Source organism: Aquarana catesbeiana, linkage group LG01, assembly GCF_042186555.1.
Source record: "Aquarana catesbeiana isolate 2022-GZ linkage group LG01, ASM4218655v1, whole genome shotgun sequence".
NCBI classification, from domain to species: Eukaryota; Metazoa; Chordata; class Amphibia; order Anura; family Ranidae; genus Aquarana; species Aquarana catesbeiana.
The window spans coordinates 812,394,911-812,411,635 of record NC_133324.1 but is presented as its reverse complement, the minus strand read 5'-3'; the positions used below and the strand labels follow the sequence as shown (position 1 = coordinate 812,411,635).

The following is a 16,725-nucleotide window of genomic DNA, read 5'->3' as shown; positions in this document are numbered from 1 at the left end:
TCACTGCCCTTGTGTGGGTAAACACTAACGCAAACAAGCATCTGTGTTTACAATAGTGAAGACATGTACAGCCATACACTTCTTAGCAGGCTGTACGTGGCACCAATTGGTCCCTGGGTTCAGGAAAGCGCTCCAGTTTATACACCTATGGCCCATTCACACCAGAACGTGTTGCAAGAAACTACTACTACTTTTTGTGCGATCCGGTGCAATTTCAGCCCATTGAAATGAATAGGTTAAAAATCACACTGCCCAAGAATTTCACAGGAACACAGACTGCATTCTTGTGCAATTCAGGTGTGATCTGGCCCTTAGACGTAATAGTCATCATTTTTTTATATTAGAAAGATAAAACAGCAATGTGTCCATTTAAACCTTCAATTCAACAGGCATTAGTCTGTATGTGTATAAATCTTTAGGAACTATTGAAAAAGAACCCTTTGGAATATTTCATATACATTCACACTATGGGGTTGATTTACTAAAGGCAAATAGACTGTGCACTTTCTAAAACGCAGTTCCTCCAGAGCTTAGTAAATGAGGTAAGGCTTCGCTTTGCAAACAATACCCAATCACGTGCAAGGAAAATTAAAAAAAAAAAGAATGCATTTTTGCATGCACATGATTGGATGATGGTAGTCAGCAGAGCTTCTGCTCATTTACTAAGCTCTGGAGCAACTGCACTTGCAGAGTGCATAGTCTATTTGCCTTTAGTAAGGCCTGATTCACACCTATGCATTTTTTAGCGCATTTGCAGTTTTGCAGAAACACACTACAGTCTATATAACATGGATGTAGTTCACATCTGTGCATTTTATGCAAAGGGTCAGGGACTTTTTTCTGGTTTTTGGTTCCTTAGACATCAATGGATAAAAGGCATACGATGAAAAACGCAAAATGCACCTGCAATATGCAAACTGCAGTCTGTATAGGTGTGAATCAGGTCTAAATCGTTGCATATATGTGCGTGTTTTTTTCAATTAGTGTTTCCCTATGTGCAACAACACTGCAAAGAAGCTTGAGTATCTGTCTGAGCTTAGCATTCTATTTGTCACACATTTTGCCTGGATAAGACCTAATAATGACTACTGATTGCAATATATATATATATATATATATATATATATATATATATATATATATATATACGGTATATATACATCATAAAGATAATGAAACGTGTACTGAGCAATTATTTCTTTTATAACAAAAAAATGATCTGTTTGCATCAAACTTTATATAATATGTTTTTTTTAATATTTAATTGAAAGACAGGAAATGTACAGCAAAGCCATTACAAGGTGTGAAACACATCCATCCCACTAGTATAGTAATGATGGTGACAGATCCTTCCTCTTCTCTCTCTCTCTCTCTCTCTCTCTCTCTCTCTCTCTCTCTCTCTCCTGACAAGGACTACAATAACAGTGATGCTCTGCTCTCTCCTCGCCTGATGATTGGCTGCCTCTCTATTCAGAGTAATCAGCTGATCAGAGCAGAGCAGGTGCTGATGGGGGATGCAGAGCTCCAGAATCATGGCGAGCAGCATGAGAGCAGCAATGCAGCAGCTGTTTATTGTCAGCAGCCTGCTTATCCTACTTCTATGTCTGCAGAGTGGGGGAGGACAAAAGAAGAAGGAGGTATGACATGGTATTATTGTGTGGAATGTCTTCTGATGGTACATACATAGCAAAACCTGAGAATGTATGGGCACACACATCCTCACACTCACACATGCAGTATGTCACACTGATATGTCATTGTCTGTTTTCCTGCATATTGCTGAAAGCGTGTTCTAATTCTGTTATCAGCTGATATTCGATTTGATCATGAGAATAATGTGTGCAAATCTATATATCTATCACATGTCTGCAGCTCTGCTTTCCTCCAGTGTAATGTATGTGGATGTATTGATATCTGCCTGTACTAAAACTTAGAGATCTGTTTATAAAAAAAAAAAATGCTTTGCAAATGCCTCATCATTCGCACAAAAGTCATAAATAATGACCATAATATTTGTAATATGTATGACATGTCAGTTTACCTTTGTTGCCTCTAGCAGGGCAAATGCAACATTCCCTAACATTGATCCAAAGGGCTCTTTCACACAGAAGGCTGAGGAGCGGTAAAAACAGTCATGGTTTAAAGCCCCCCCCCCCCTCCCACCATACTGAAAAAAAGGCGATTCAGCAACTTTTAGCACATGTGGTGTAGTGGGTAGCACTCTCGTCAAGCTCCGGCGTGTTCGCACAGCCCACGTGAAGAGCCCATCAGGAAGTCGGCACTGCACTAATCACAGGCAGTGAAACATATCCCGATCTCTGCAGCCGTGCATCGGGACAATGTCTCACTGCCTGTGATTAGCGCAGTGCCGACTTCCTGACGAGCTCTGCACGTGGGCTGTGCGAACATGCTGGAGCTCATCCTTACCTAGCAGTAAGAAGGGTTGCTGGTTCGAATCCCAACCATGACACTACCTGCCTGGAGTTTGCATGTTCTCCCTGTGTCTGCGTGGGTTTCCTCCGGGTACTCTGGTTTCCTCCCACACTCCAAAGACATGCTGGTAGGTTAATTGGCTTCTGTCTAAATTGTCCCTAGTATATTAATGGGGACCTTGGATTGTGGGTTCCTTGAGGGTAGGGACCGATGAGAGTGTGCAATGTAGAGCTGCACAATTAATCGTCAAGAATCGTTATCGTGATTAATCGTCAGGAATCGTTATCACGATCTTGAATAAAGTGTTTCACAATTCTTTCTATGCAAAGAATTCTCTCTGCTCTTCTGAAGCCACAGCCCTCAAAAGAAAGGAAGAGAAAAACTGGGCAGTCTGTCAAGAAACAAAACATTCTTTATCAGTTGAACTTAAGTATAAACATTGTAACAATTTGTCAATGGAATAGACTTCCCGTGTAAGTGAAAAAAGTTTAACCACTTAAACACTAAACCTTTTTCTGACATTTGTTGGTTTCAAGTTAAAATCTTTTTTTGCTAGAAAATTACTTAGAACCCCCAAACATATATATTTTTTTTAGTAGACACCCTAGAGAATAAAATGGTGGTTGTTGCAATATTTTATGTCAGACTGTATTTGCGCAGCGGTCTTTCAAATGCAATTTTTTTGGAAAAAGTTACTTTAATGAATGAAAAAAAACAAAAACAAAATCTAACTATTTTTTTTTTGTATAATGTGAAAGATTTTACGTCGCAAGAATCATGAGAGAATCGTGATCCTTTTTTTTGTAAGCAAAAAAATTGTGATTCTCATTTTGGCCAGAATTGTGCAGCTCTAGTGCAATGTATGTGTGGAGTGCTACGTAAATTTACGGCGCTATATGTGTACCTTAAATAAATAATATATAATGGAGGAGCATCTTGGTGAGACACAATGTACAGGGATGGGGACAGTTGTGGACACCCACCCACACTCACTCAGGTTGAACTGGATGGACTAGTGTCTTTATTCAACCTTACTAACTATGTAGCTATGTGTACTGCTGTCTGTTCAACAAAAAACAGCCAGCTTCTGCACCGGCATGCTGTAAAAATCAGCCAATGGCTGCAAGTGCTGATCAGTGTATTCTGGCAAGGGGGTCCCCCTCTTTAGAAACAATAGAGTGTGTGGGGATATCCCCGCATCACCATTGCTTGTGTTGAAGCAAGGATCTCATCATGTCAGCCTACGTATGGGTCAGCTCCACCCCTTTGAACCCCCCCTATAGGACAACCCTCTGCTATAATAAAAGGAGGGCTTCCCTATACCCCCTTGTTCCTTTTGTGTCCTCGCTCTGGGGACAGCTCTCCTTCTAATTAGAATATTGAAGACCCCCTACCTCTCCTACCTGGTCTAGCCTCACCAGGCAGAAGGCTCCCAGACAGAGGTAAATCCTCTCCTGCAAAAGCGTCCTGTGCCCGGACAGATTTGGCAGCCTAAATGGTGCTGGCAGTGGTCTAAGGTAAGCGAGGGGCATGGCGTATCCCCTCCGGTTCTCTCCTCTCCTGGTGGGTCAGCGGCGGGTTCTAAGTGTGTTGAAGCAAGGATCTGTCAGGTTTTTTTTTTGTTCAACCTGCTGGTTGAAAAAAAAAAACTGTGTGTATACTCAGCTTAATAGGGCTGAATGCAGCTTCCCGGCTGCAGAATTTTAACTCGGGCTTCAGAGTTTGACAGGTGACACTGTCTGTCAAACTCACCCATTCAGATTAATGGGGCTGCACAACAACTATGAGCCAAATGCTTGGCTGGCAGTTGTGCCGCGCTTCCACAAAGTAAAAATAAAACTAAATTAGTTTGCAATTACAATTTAAAAAAAAAAACAAGTATCAGAAGGCAGCAGTAACACCTCCTGAACGCCTGCCACTTGCTGCTATACCGTGCTCTGAAAAGGGATCCACCGAGGATCACATTCCAGAGGGTGGTACGAACTGCTGCTTGTCTGAAAAAGCTAAAAAAATAAATAAAGCTAGAACAAAAGGCAAACTATTTTTGTTTTTCAGTTTGGATAAAATAAGGGAGATGTCATGAATCTGCAGTAATACTTTCATGCCCTGTCTGTCTCTTACCTGGTCTGTGTATTATACAGCGATCAGTGCTATAAAAATGCACTGATTACTATAAAAATGTCACTGGCAGGGAAGGGGTTAACACTAGGGGGCGATCAAGGGGTTAACTGTGATCCCTGCTACGTGTTTCTAACTGAAGGGGGAGGGGACTGACTAGAGGAAGTGACGGATCATGGTTCCTAGCTAATAGGAACACACGATCTGTGACTCCCCTCAGAACAGGACAGGGAAGTGTGTGGTTACACACACTCGTCCTTGTTCTGTCTCTCATGCTCGCCAGTCATGATGAGCATCGGCACCCCCGCTGTGTAGCTCGCACGCCTGCTATGCCAATCCCACAAGCCGACGTAAAGCTACGAAGGTTCGCGGGATCGTGCCAACCTGCCGCAGTAAAATAACGGCGGCTGGTCAGCAAGCGGTTAAAGTTACCAGTGCTTGCTGTGTATTGAACCTGCACTCTTCCGCTGCACATACTCACCTATGCTTTACTTCCCCGGCTGTCTCTTTTAGCAGTCAGAACAAGGAAGGGAAGCAATGTGTAAGTTCCCAGGCCATCCAGTTGAGGTTTGTACTGGATGACTGCTATGTGCTTTTTCCTGCCTGGAAGTTCTGGGTAATTTATTTTCTCTCAGAGGTTGCCAATATGGTGGGGGGGGGGGGGGGGAGCTGAAGTGGGGGTTGCATTAACCACTTTAGCCCCGGAAGGATTTACCCACTTCCTGACCAGGCCATTTTCTGCAATACTGCACTGCGTTGCTTTAACTGACAATTGCACAGTCATGCGACGCTGTATGCAAACACAATTGATGTCCTTTTTTTTCTGCAAATAGAGCTTTCTTTTGGTGGTGGTGCTTGATTACCTCTGTGGTTTTTTTTTTTACGCTATAAACAAAAAAGAGCGACAATTTTGAAAACAAAATAATTTTTTTTTTTTACTTTCTGCTATAAAACATTTCCAAAAAAAAAAAAAAATGTATTCAGTTTAGGCCGATATGTATTCTGCTATATATTTTTGATAAAAAAATGGAAATAAGCGTATATTGATTGGTTTGCGCAAACGTTATTGCGTCTACAAAATAAGGGATAGATTTTTTGGCATTTTTATTATTTATTTATTTTTCAATAGTTATGGCGGTGATCAGTGATTTTTAGCGGGACTGCGACATTGGACAGATTGTACTCCTAACTGACATTTTTGACACTTTTTTGGGAACCAGTGACATTATTACAGTAATCAGTGCTAAAAATATGCACTGTTATTGTACTAATGACACTGGCAGGGAAGGGGTTAACATCAGGGGCGATCAAGGGGTTAAATGTGTTCCCTGTTTGTGTTTTCTAACTGTACGGGGGACTGTGTGACCAGGGAAACACACAGATCTCTCTTACTGCATAGCAGAAAGACAGGATCTGTGTGATCTCCCCTGTCAGAACGGAGATCTGCCTTTTTTACACAGGCAGATCCCTATTCTGTCACTGCGGAGAATGATCGCAGGTGGCCGGTGGACACTGAGTCCACCGGACCCGTTAAAATAATTAAAATAACAGACCTGTAATACTTACCTGTTCTGTGCAATGGTGCCCCTCCTCTTTGGCGAGTGCCCCATGTGTGCTCGCTTCTGAGCCACCCAGTCTGCGTTTATTGACATAGATCGGAGAACTTGGCCCCTCCCCCACTCTTTCGTCACAGCATTTGATTAACAGCAGTGGGAGCCAATGGCTGCCACTGTTTTCAATCTGCCCAATGAGGAGGGAGACTTGAATATCCAGTGATGTTCAAGTGAGCTGCTGCTCACTTGAACATCACTGGATTGGGCTCAGGTAAGAATAAGGGGTGGGGGGGGGGATTCCTGCAGCACAGAAGGTTCACATTAAGGTAAAAAACCTTGAAGCTTTACAACCACTTCAAAACAAAACTGTTGCATTGTTCTATATGGGGAAATATGGTTTGATGGATCCTGTTATGAGAAAAAAAAGGAGGCTGCCATCGTTGATGTGGTTGCTGTGTTGATGCTTTGACTTCTGTACTGCTCGGCTCCATTGCTCAGGACAGAGTTAAGGACTTTAATTTGCAGCCTTGTATGACAATGTATTAGTGTATTGTGCAGCTGCTTGTGATATTTTCAATATGTTAATGTGTTTTTTGATTGCACATGTTTTGTTGTTATGCAGGCATTGTGTGTCTTTTATATTACAAACAGTTGCCATTTTGATTTTGATTACTGGTGTCTTATTAAAGAGAAGCTATCCCCTTACTTTTTGTCCCCTATGTGATGGAAAAAAGTTTAGTAAAAAAAAATAAAGAAGGAAAATGAAGTTTAAAAAGTTTAAGTTACTTAAAATCCCCTCCAAAAAGTGCTTACATTTTTCTTAGTGTCCATACACACACATACAAATGTAAAATGCACAAATATATCAGTTACGCATTATACACTGTATTACCAAAAGTATTGGGACACCTGACTTTACACGCACATCAAATTTAATGGCATCCCAGTCTTCGTACGTAGGGTTCAATATTGAGTTGGCCCACCCTCTGCAGCTATAACAGCTTCAACTCTTCTGAGAAGGCTGTCCACAAGGTTTAGGAGTGTGTCTATGGGAATGTTTGACCAGTCTTCCAGAAGCAAATTTGTGAGGTCAGGCACTAATGTTGCCAAAAAGGCCTGGCTCGCAATCTCCACTCTAATTAATCCCAAAGGTGTTTTATCGGGTTGAGGTCAGGACTCTGTGTAGGCCAGTCAAGTTCCTTCATCCTAAACTTGCTTATCCACAGTATATTGCCAAAAGAATTGAGCCACCCAATTGGGCCAACCCAATTTGGTGGAGGGGGGGATTATGGTGCGGGGTTGTTTTTCAGGTTTTGGGCTAGGCCCCTTAGTTCCAGTGAAGTGAACACTTAAGGTCTCAGCTTGCCAAGACATTTAGGACAATTTCATGCTCCCACCTTTGTGGGAACTGTTTGGGGTTGTCCCCTTCCTGTTCCAACATGACTGCGCACCAGTGCACAAAGCAAGGTCCATAAAGATGGTCTCTCCTCCCCGAGACCTGCAGATTCCCCTTAGTCTCCTGGACTTGCCTCCTAATCTTGGCTGTCTCAGCACTACATACTCACCCATATCAACTCTGCCTGCCTATGTAAAAGGAATTTCTCCTTTCCAGCATGGAGTACTGTCTATTGAGTGGAAAACACCTGTCTCCTAACGGGAGACCTGGGTTATGCCCAAGCCTGTCATTATAAAGGCTGTGTGCACTTGTACACATACGCTGAAACTGGGTTTTAGACTTAATCTTTCCCAAAGCTCTTCAAAGTCTCCAAGTTTAGGAAACCAACCTAGGAATACCAAAGCCTGGAGAAAACCAGAAGATCAGTTTTGTCCGCTCTAAATCGATATTCTAGAGCTCTGCACTCTGCATACATGCAAACCCTGTGTCACTTTCACTTCCATTTTCACAGTGGCTGGGCCTTGCACTGCTATATATACATGATATTGTCAAAAGTATTGGGACCCCTGCCTTTACACACACATGAACTTTGGAACTTCACTCTATCAATCGACATTGACTATTTTTAATCCTTATGCCCCGTACACACAAGCGGAATTTCCATCGGAAAAATCTTGGATGTTTTTTCCGACGGAATTCTGCTCAAGCTTGGCTTGCATACACACGGTCACACAACAGTTCTCTGAGCTTTCGGCGGTCAAAAACGCGGTGACACTACGATGAGCCGAGAAAATGAAGTTCAATGCTTCCGAGCATGCATGGAATTGTTTCTGAGAATGTGTAGTAGAAATTTTGCGCGTCGGAATTGTTACAGACGATCGGAATTTCCGATCGGAACTTTTTCCGACCAAAAAATAGAGCAGCTGCTCTCAATCTTTTGCTGGCGGGAATTCCGCCAGCAAAAGTCTGATGGAGCATACACGCAGTCGGAATTTCTGACCAAAAGCTCACATCGGACTGTTGCTGGCGGAATTTCCAATCGTGTGTACGGGGCATTATACTTAGGGTTGTCCCGATACCACTTTTTTAGGACCGAGTACAAGTACCGATACTTTCTTTCAAGTACTCGCCGATACCGATTACCGATACTTTTTTTTTAAATGTCACGTGACAGTGGTTTTTGTTTTTTTTTTTGTTTTTTTTTTTTAACAGTGCTTGCTTTTTTTTTTGGGGGGGGGGGTGAACGGTGTATGTGTGTGTTTTTTTTATTTTTTATTATCAACTTTTATTTTTTACAATAATATTTTTTTTATTCTTTATTGTTTTTTTTTTTTGTTTTTTTTTTAATCAGCCCTTTTGGGGGGCTTTGGTGAGATATCAGGGGTCTTAACAGACCTCTGATATCTCCCCCTTGAGACAGAGAAAGAGACAGAGGATAGAGATTCCCCAGTCCCTTTCTCTGCAGCGTCAGCTGCACTGAGAATGAATGGAGAGAAGACAGCGGCTCCTCTCCATTCATAAACTGACACATCGTAATCACAAGAGATTACAATGTTTCAGTTATTGTGAATGGACAGAGTCAGCTGACTCTATCCATACACAAAGGAAGGAGGAGGGGGACTGAGGAACAGAGGGGGAGAACGGAGGGAGACAGATAAAGAGAGCAGAACGGAGGGGACAGATAAGGAGAGCAGAACGGAGGGGACAGATAAGGAGAGCAGAACGGAGGGGACAGATAAGGAGAGCAGAACGGAGGTGACAGCGGAGAGGCACAGAGGAAAGGAGGGGGCACGGAGGAGGATGCAGTGACAGTCAGCGGTGAGCGATCACCGCTGTGTCACTAAAGCTGGTGAAAGCCGCTGGGGGAGAATCTTGTAACTCCCCCACGCGCCGATCACAGCTGTCTTCCAGGTATCGGGGGAAGCATCGGGAGCATTTGCCCGAGTACAAGTACTTGGGCAAATGCTCGGTATCGGTGCCGATACCGATACTAGTATCGGTATCGGGACAACCCTAATTATACTGCTAGCAATAGTAAATAGATAGTATATCATATTTACTTTTACTTTTCTTCAGTTACTTCCTGGTTCCCATGCCTAGGCAAACGATTTCATACAGCTAAACACACCCTCCTGCCTGCATGCCTGAGCTAAGGGCAGATGGATTCCAGGACATAAATGCTACATGAATAATCTGCCCTTACTCAAGATGGCCACGGCCAGAGATCCTAGGGGGATTCAAAGTGATTTCTCTGCAAAATAAAGCATGAAGACATGGTTGAATACATAAATAAATAATTTTGTGCTATTCCATCCTATATAATTAAATAAACCATGTAATATTAATGTAAACTGAAATCTTGCAATAGTGAAATCCAATAGTGCTTGTAAATCAATAAATTTAAATTATCAATTCCCAATTCAATAAAAATAATAATAACAATAATGTAGTCCAACAGTGACTGTAATCCAAATATAAACACTGTGATCAATGTGCAGTCCGTCAATAGGCAAATCCAATAAACTTCTTAGTATATCTTCAGAGAGTCTATGCGCTGCCACCAACACCTCAATAATCACAGAACTCTCACCTCATATCCACAGATTATGGGCCTTTAGTATTATTAAGGACAAGCTATTCCCTCTTGCTGGAGACTCCTTCGCAAATCCTCTTTCAGAAGGTCCAGGATCATGTGTGGGGGTAAGGTAAACATAGAAGCCTCCAATAGTGCATTAACATTTCCAAACCAATTTAATTAAAAGTATTACAATCTGCTTACAATAAAGCACAAATAAAAGCTCTTCAAATGGTAAAACAACAGCGTTTCTGCCTCTCACATCACTTCCGGTCCGCTGCACCTCACGACTACGCTCTACACGTTACGTCACGTCACGTGACCTATTCGTGACTTCTTCAAAGGAAATTCAGGAAGATGATAGCTGTATACACCATCAGCACTGCCTCTTATTGCAGTGTCCCCCTCTGTGTGTGATTTATCATGGATGGATGGAAGAGTTTGCTTTGAATATTAAAAATGAATTAAATAGCGTTTTTTGGTTTGTGGTGCTCAGATAAAGTGTAGTTCCACTTTTAATATAGGATACTGAAGTTTGTTGCCATTTCATGGGCACACCGCCTGGGAGCACATCATCATGCAGCCTGGGTTTACTGCACTCCTGGACTGAACAATGTTCACAAGGGACGCTAGAGTTCAAGTACTGATAGAAAACAGCTTTGCACTAATTTTATTCTTTTTTTTTCACAATCAAAATTTTTTGAAAGTTTATAACATTTTACAGGATGACATCATTGCAAATATCAGATAAGCCAGGTTAGTTAAACATGTCAATTTACAGACGATTAGAGAGGCATATTATGGTGTACATTTTAAGGTTGAGGAATTGAGAAAATAATTTGTGAATAATTAAATAATAATGATAAGGTACTAATAATGACTAAAGTAATTTTAAATGAGGTGAACAAAAATAACTATGTATACTGGAATGGCCTGGTAATCAAGGTTGTTAGGTTTAGAGTGATTAGGACTCATGTATATGTCTTAAATATGATAAATTAAATGAAATGAGTATGAAAGGAGAATAAATGGTCAAGAGTTATGCATTAGCTTCGATTAAAATCATCAGATTATGTAAACATCCACCAGTGCTTCCATGTCCTATGAAATTTGGTTGTTGTTTCTTGATTTTTGATTATTTTATATTAACAATTTTGAAAATATTATTAAAGATTTGCTTTATCAGTTTTGGAAAATGATTGCCTATACCAGTATGTAAGGGAAAATGGGAATACTCAGGCAAAACTGTATGGTTTAAACATCTGATTAGTAGCGATAACTTTAATGTAGTTAACTTGTATGTACTGTCTGTATTAAAAGAAAGGTATAGTGTAATTCCAGAGAACACATATTTTGAGTTATTTTTTCAGTGATTACCTTCGGCCACTTTCACACGAGTGGTACTATAAAATCTACTTGTCAGTTTTTCAGGTGGACCTGATTTGGAAGCGCCCTATAAGTCTATCTTTATCTGCTTACCTCCAGATCCGTCCATAGTGAGAAAAAAAAAATGGAAAAGATTTGCGCCCTTTTCCGTTTTCCTGGACCTATATGTGAGGTAACCTGATGTTCAGAAGCAAGGCCATTTTTCATTTTCTTGGCTATCCCTAGATCCAGCATGGGCCTGGAAATCTCTGTTTTTTGCAGAAAAGCCGAATGGACATGGATGTCACAAAAATGGCATCCGTCCTGCTCTGCTTCAACTAAGTTAGAGATTTGTAGGTTAACCACTAATGAGAGCTTTATATTTGATGCAGTATTTGATTTAGCCTCACAGGAAACCTGCTGTTCTCAGTAAGTTGTCCAAACCATAAACTCCTTCAAAAGGAGAAGTAAAGCACTGTGAAACACGGCGTTGTAGAAATCAGAGCCCGAGTTTGTGATGAGCAAATCTGGGCTCCTCAATAAAAAACAAAGTGTACAAAGAATCCTTTTTTTTTACGTACTACATTAATAATTTACAAGACAGTTGTCCTTTTTCAAGAAGGAAAAAAAACTTTACATTTGCAGCTCTATAATCATTATTACATCATTAAATGTAAGCAGCGTAAGCGAATTTGACCTGGTATCAGTCACTTGCACAGTCTGTAATATTCCCCGGAGAGGAGGAAGACAACGCAGCAAATGAGGCCTGTTAGGTGTCCTGCAATGCAAGGGTCCATGCTGATGGGAAGAAAGAGCAGAGTGGCAGAGATATATGAACTCACCATGGTATTGTTTCTCTTTTCACTGCCCAGTTGCACAGATACATCTTGTCCCCTTCCCTTGCTCGACGGGACTGTGCTGTGGGACAGAGCTGTGCAAGACTGGATGGTCAAAAATGCAAATTCTTTGACAAGAATACAGCTGTCATATTTGCATGTCATTTTTTTTTTTGCCTGTAGTTCAGCTTTTCACCCCACCAATGAAGTGGGGTTTTTCCACAGTGCATGGGTTAAATGCTTTTTTGGCTGGGGGAGAAGTACAAATATTTACCTCATTCCACACTCCTCCAGGCTTTCCCCTCTTTGTGTGATGGTCCCATGAAGCTTTATCACGCCACTGCTTGGCCAGTCCTAGCCCTCTGACATCTCCATTTACAATGCAAATGTACCAATGCAATGGGGTTCCCCTTACACTGCATATGTCAAATTCTTGCTTGGCTTACTTACCCCATTCCTCGCTCCTCTGCTGCTCAATGCTTTAGGTTGTGGGTAGGCCTTTGCCATCCTTCTATACAATGCGGGACTCATGGTTCTGCATTGTAAATGGAGATGTCAGAGGGCTAGGACTGGCCAAGCGGTGGTGTGATGAAGCTTCATGGGACCATCACACAAAGAGGGGTAAGACTGGAGGAGTGTGGAATGAGGTAAATATTTGTACTTCTCCCCCAGACAAACAAGCATTTAACCCATGCCTTGTGGAGGAACCCCACTCCATTGGTAAATTTAAAAGCAGGAAAGATTTAAGCTTTAAAATATTCAAAATAGCTTGAACTGAAGCCCCTGTCTCCAGGCTGCATGTCACGTTTTGACGAGGCCTTTTAATCTTTCCCTCCTACTCTACGTTTTACGCGGCATAATATGCATGTTCTTATGTAGGTGGCTGATTCCGTCCCAAGATAGTTTCTGTTCCCTCCCTGATCTGTCACTATGGAGAAGAAAACTAGACTCTCCCCTTCTCCAGCATTAACCCCTGGCCACATAATTCCTCTCAGTGGGCAGAAGAAAGTGCTGGAATAGGGAAAAACACAGATGAAGGTTACTGCCTGGAAACAATGTGCCTTAAGGGGTACAGGTCTAGGAGGGTGTACACTAGCCTCCAATGAAAGCCACTGATTTTATTTCTTAGGTGTTGCCTATTTATTACCTATAACACCGCCTTTTTTTGTGTATTTCCCCCTCCCCCTTGCTCAAACATTGTTCTTGTTGCCAATGTTTTGCCACAATTACAAACATATAGCCATATTGCCGGGGTATCGTCCATGTATTGCCATGATTGCCAATATATCTTGCCTACAGTGTGGTATCAAAGTGTTGCTATGATTTGTCAATGTGTTCTACACATATTCCATAATTGCCATAGTGATGTCCACCTACTACCACAATTATATGAAAAAATGGTGTGCTAATAAAAAAAAAAAAAAAAAAAAATATATATATATATATATATATATATATATATATATGAATTAGCGCACCATTGTTTTATATTATTGTTTGCTTTTTTTAGTGTTGAGGTCACTAGTAAATGGTTGCAGCTGTTCATTTGACTTTTTAGGTGGTAATTGATCACATATTTACTTAATTTGTTTGAATCCAATGGTCCATAGCAGCGCTCAAGCATTTTGTACACAGATTTTGTACTACCACAGTTGCCACTGTGTTGCCCACATATTGGAACGATTGCCAAATATATGTATTTCCATAGTAATGTTGTGCTATCTTAGTAAGGGTATATGTTCATATATCCTCTACATTCGTTTAATGGAACCATAATAGAACAAGGTAACCCCCCCCTTCCAAAAATAGAGTAAAATGGAAAGAAAATCATTTACCAGTAACTGTTAATTAAAACAGAACTAAACTGAAAAAGTGAAGATTTGCTAGGCACAAATAACATTTTCATGTGCCTAAGTACCCTAAAAAATGTTCTTTTTGTTTAGTATTCCTCCTGAAAAACATTTACTGGAATGCGAGGACACCTAGACACTCCTGCACCTCATAGCTGTAGGCATCTTAGGTGTGAATCTAAAGTACTTTTGCTTCTGATTACCAGGAGATTTGAAGAGATTTGATGATGCCACTATTATGTTGCTCACTGTCCTCCTTGCTGAAGGCTTTGATATGGAGAAGCAAAACTTTGCTACTGCCAAAATGGCTGCCTCCACACAGAGACACAGTGCATGAGAAGGCATGGTAAGTCAGTAATGGAGAAAGAGCAACTGCCAGTGTAAGGATGCACCTTTACCTATAACAACTAGTCCTGACTATTTACCTTTATTATCTAATTATAATTACCTCATCGCCAGCCGATGCCGTAGTTCACACACAAAAAACTTCTGTGCATAGAGAACAGCATATATAAATGATCGACACAACGCAGGTTTATTCACCATACACTGTTCGGGTTTATTCCGGCTCAGACAAGGTGTTAAATATGAATGAAAGATGGGCATTACCAACCATTTTCCACCAATAAGGGGTACATGTTCAAATTACATATTTCATATATAATTTACTCATTTACATCACTGTATCTAAACAAAACTCATTATGGCACATAATGCAACCTAGAAAACTCCCTTATAACTCCAGACAGACTATCTCATGACACACGCGTAAGTTCCTCATTTCGGGTTTCGATTTCAACACAAGCTCACTGCCTACACAGCAATATATTATAATGTCATTGTTTAAACAAAATACACTTAAAGAAACACAGTCCAGCCTTAAATCGCAAAATGCAGTATGAAAATAAGGGGGGCTTTTTACGTGACTCTTTCAATCCTCTCTTTTGTCACGAACAAACAATCACAAACCCTATTGCCCCCAATATGCCCCCAACATTCACTTGGACTACTTTCCCATAAATGTACTACTACCTCAAGCATGTAAAAATAGAGAACAATAAACACATCAGAATTAGTAGATATCAAAATCTCAGCAGCATAGCAAATGTCCATGTAATATAAAGGGTGAAAGGGCGTGACAGTCCATAAAAGCAACTGGGAGGGGCATGACAGCCTTTAGACCAAATGAAAAATAGTCCCAAAGAAGAACAAAAAAAGTCTCTTGTATGTATTATAAATGTGCATAAAAAAAAAAAAAAAAAAAAGAAAAGGTCCACATTATAATTTTCATTTTCCTAAACTTTTCCCAAGATCCCATTAATTTGGTTCCATTCTGTGTTCATCCACATAAACAGAAAATTCTCCACCCCAAACCCTGCCTCTTTGTAAGAACAGAACTCAACATCCACAGACAAACTGGAACTGATGCATTGGGCTAGACTTGGGTCTTTCGGCTCGCTTCTGGATCTCTCCCCTGTGGTGTTCACTGGAATTCGTAGACCTCGGGTTTGCATCATTGGCTCCCCCTCAAGGTGTCATTCCCGGAACATTTTCCAACAGGAGTCCGCCTTTACTCATCTCAGCACCTCCCATGGTATCAGAACTACAAAGATGAACAACGAAGATTTTCATGTAAAAGATGTAGTCATTTCTTCAAGTAACTTGACATCCGGATAGGGTATAGGGTATGAATGGGACTGGGGCTGAGTACTGGCTGGGGTGGATACTCCTCATCCAACATGAATAATCACAGAACCTACCTGAACTATCAATTCAGGCCTTCCTTAACCATTGGAGGTATCAAAAATAATATTCCTCATTAATTCAAACATCCATAAAGCATGCAGAAATAATATGTTTCTCAGCAATAGTTTTCATTTTATAGATTCAATATATTTAACTGAACATTTTTCCCAAATCCAGTATTACAGCAGGATTTCAACAAAACATAAAACACCTTTAGTTGCTTTTATCCCCTGGACCTAAGTGGACCAGGGGGTCACAGAACAGAACATTTTACCCAAACACATATTCTGACTCAGAAGTCAGCCTCCCAACTTTGATTTCAACAAAGCATTGATGAATAAACAAAATTACATTATTAACACTTTACGGTTGAAATTCTGGGAATTCAAAAAGTAATATATCCAGAATAGTTACCCGGACTGTTATTCAAACAAACTTTCCCCTCAACTTTTAGCACTTCACGGACTCAATATACAGTATATGCAACAATTTATTCCGGTCCTGATTACTTAATTTCAGTAACTCTTCAAACATTTATAATTTTACCCTTTTTTTTTTTTTTTTTTATCAAAAATCCCATTATAAAATTTAAATTAACCCCAAACCTTTAGGGAAATCTTTTGTAAATACATATATATTAGCAACATGGGCCTAGTAACCTCTAGTCCAAAAATAAGAGGACACAATATTCCAGGAGATAACCATCTCTTTGTGTACATTTTAAAACAAACTTTAGATATTTTACTAATCAAATAATACCTTGTGTATTCATTAAACACAGTACAATAACACTTTCTCATGCCACATTCATTGGCCATTTCATTCATTCTCCATTTAGAAATGTTTCCATATT

The 16,725-nt window shown here is 40.6% G+C and overlaps 1 protein-coding gene across 1 annotated transcript in view; it reads left to right on the top strand.

Moving 5' to 3' along the window:
• Positions 1-1,463: 1,463 nt before the first annotated feature.
• TUSC3 (tumor suppressor candidate 3) overlaps positions 1,464-16,725 on the top strand; it is a 406,424-nt gene continuing 391,162 nt past the window's right edge. The window contains exon 1 of the mRNA XM_073608243.1: positions 1,464-1,637. Within this exon, the coding sequence (XP_073464344.1) occupies positions 1,515-1,637 (123 nt within the window). The 5' untranslated portion in view covers positions 1,464-1,514. The remainder of the gene's footprint in view (positions 1,638-16,725) is intronic.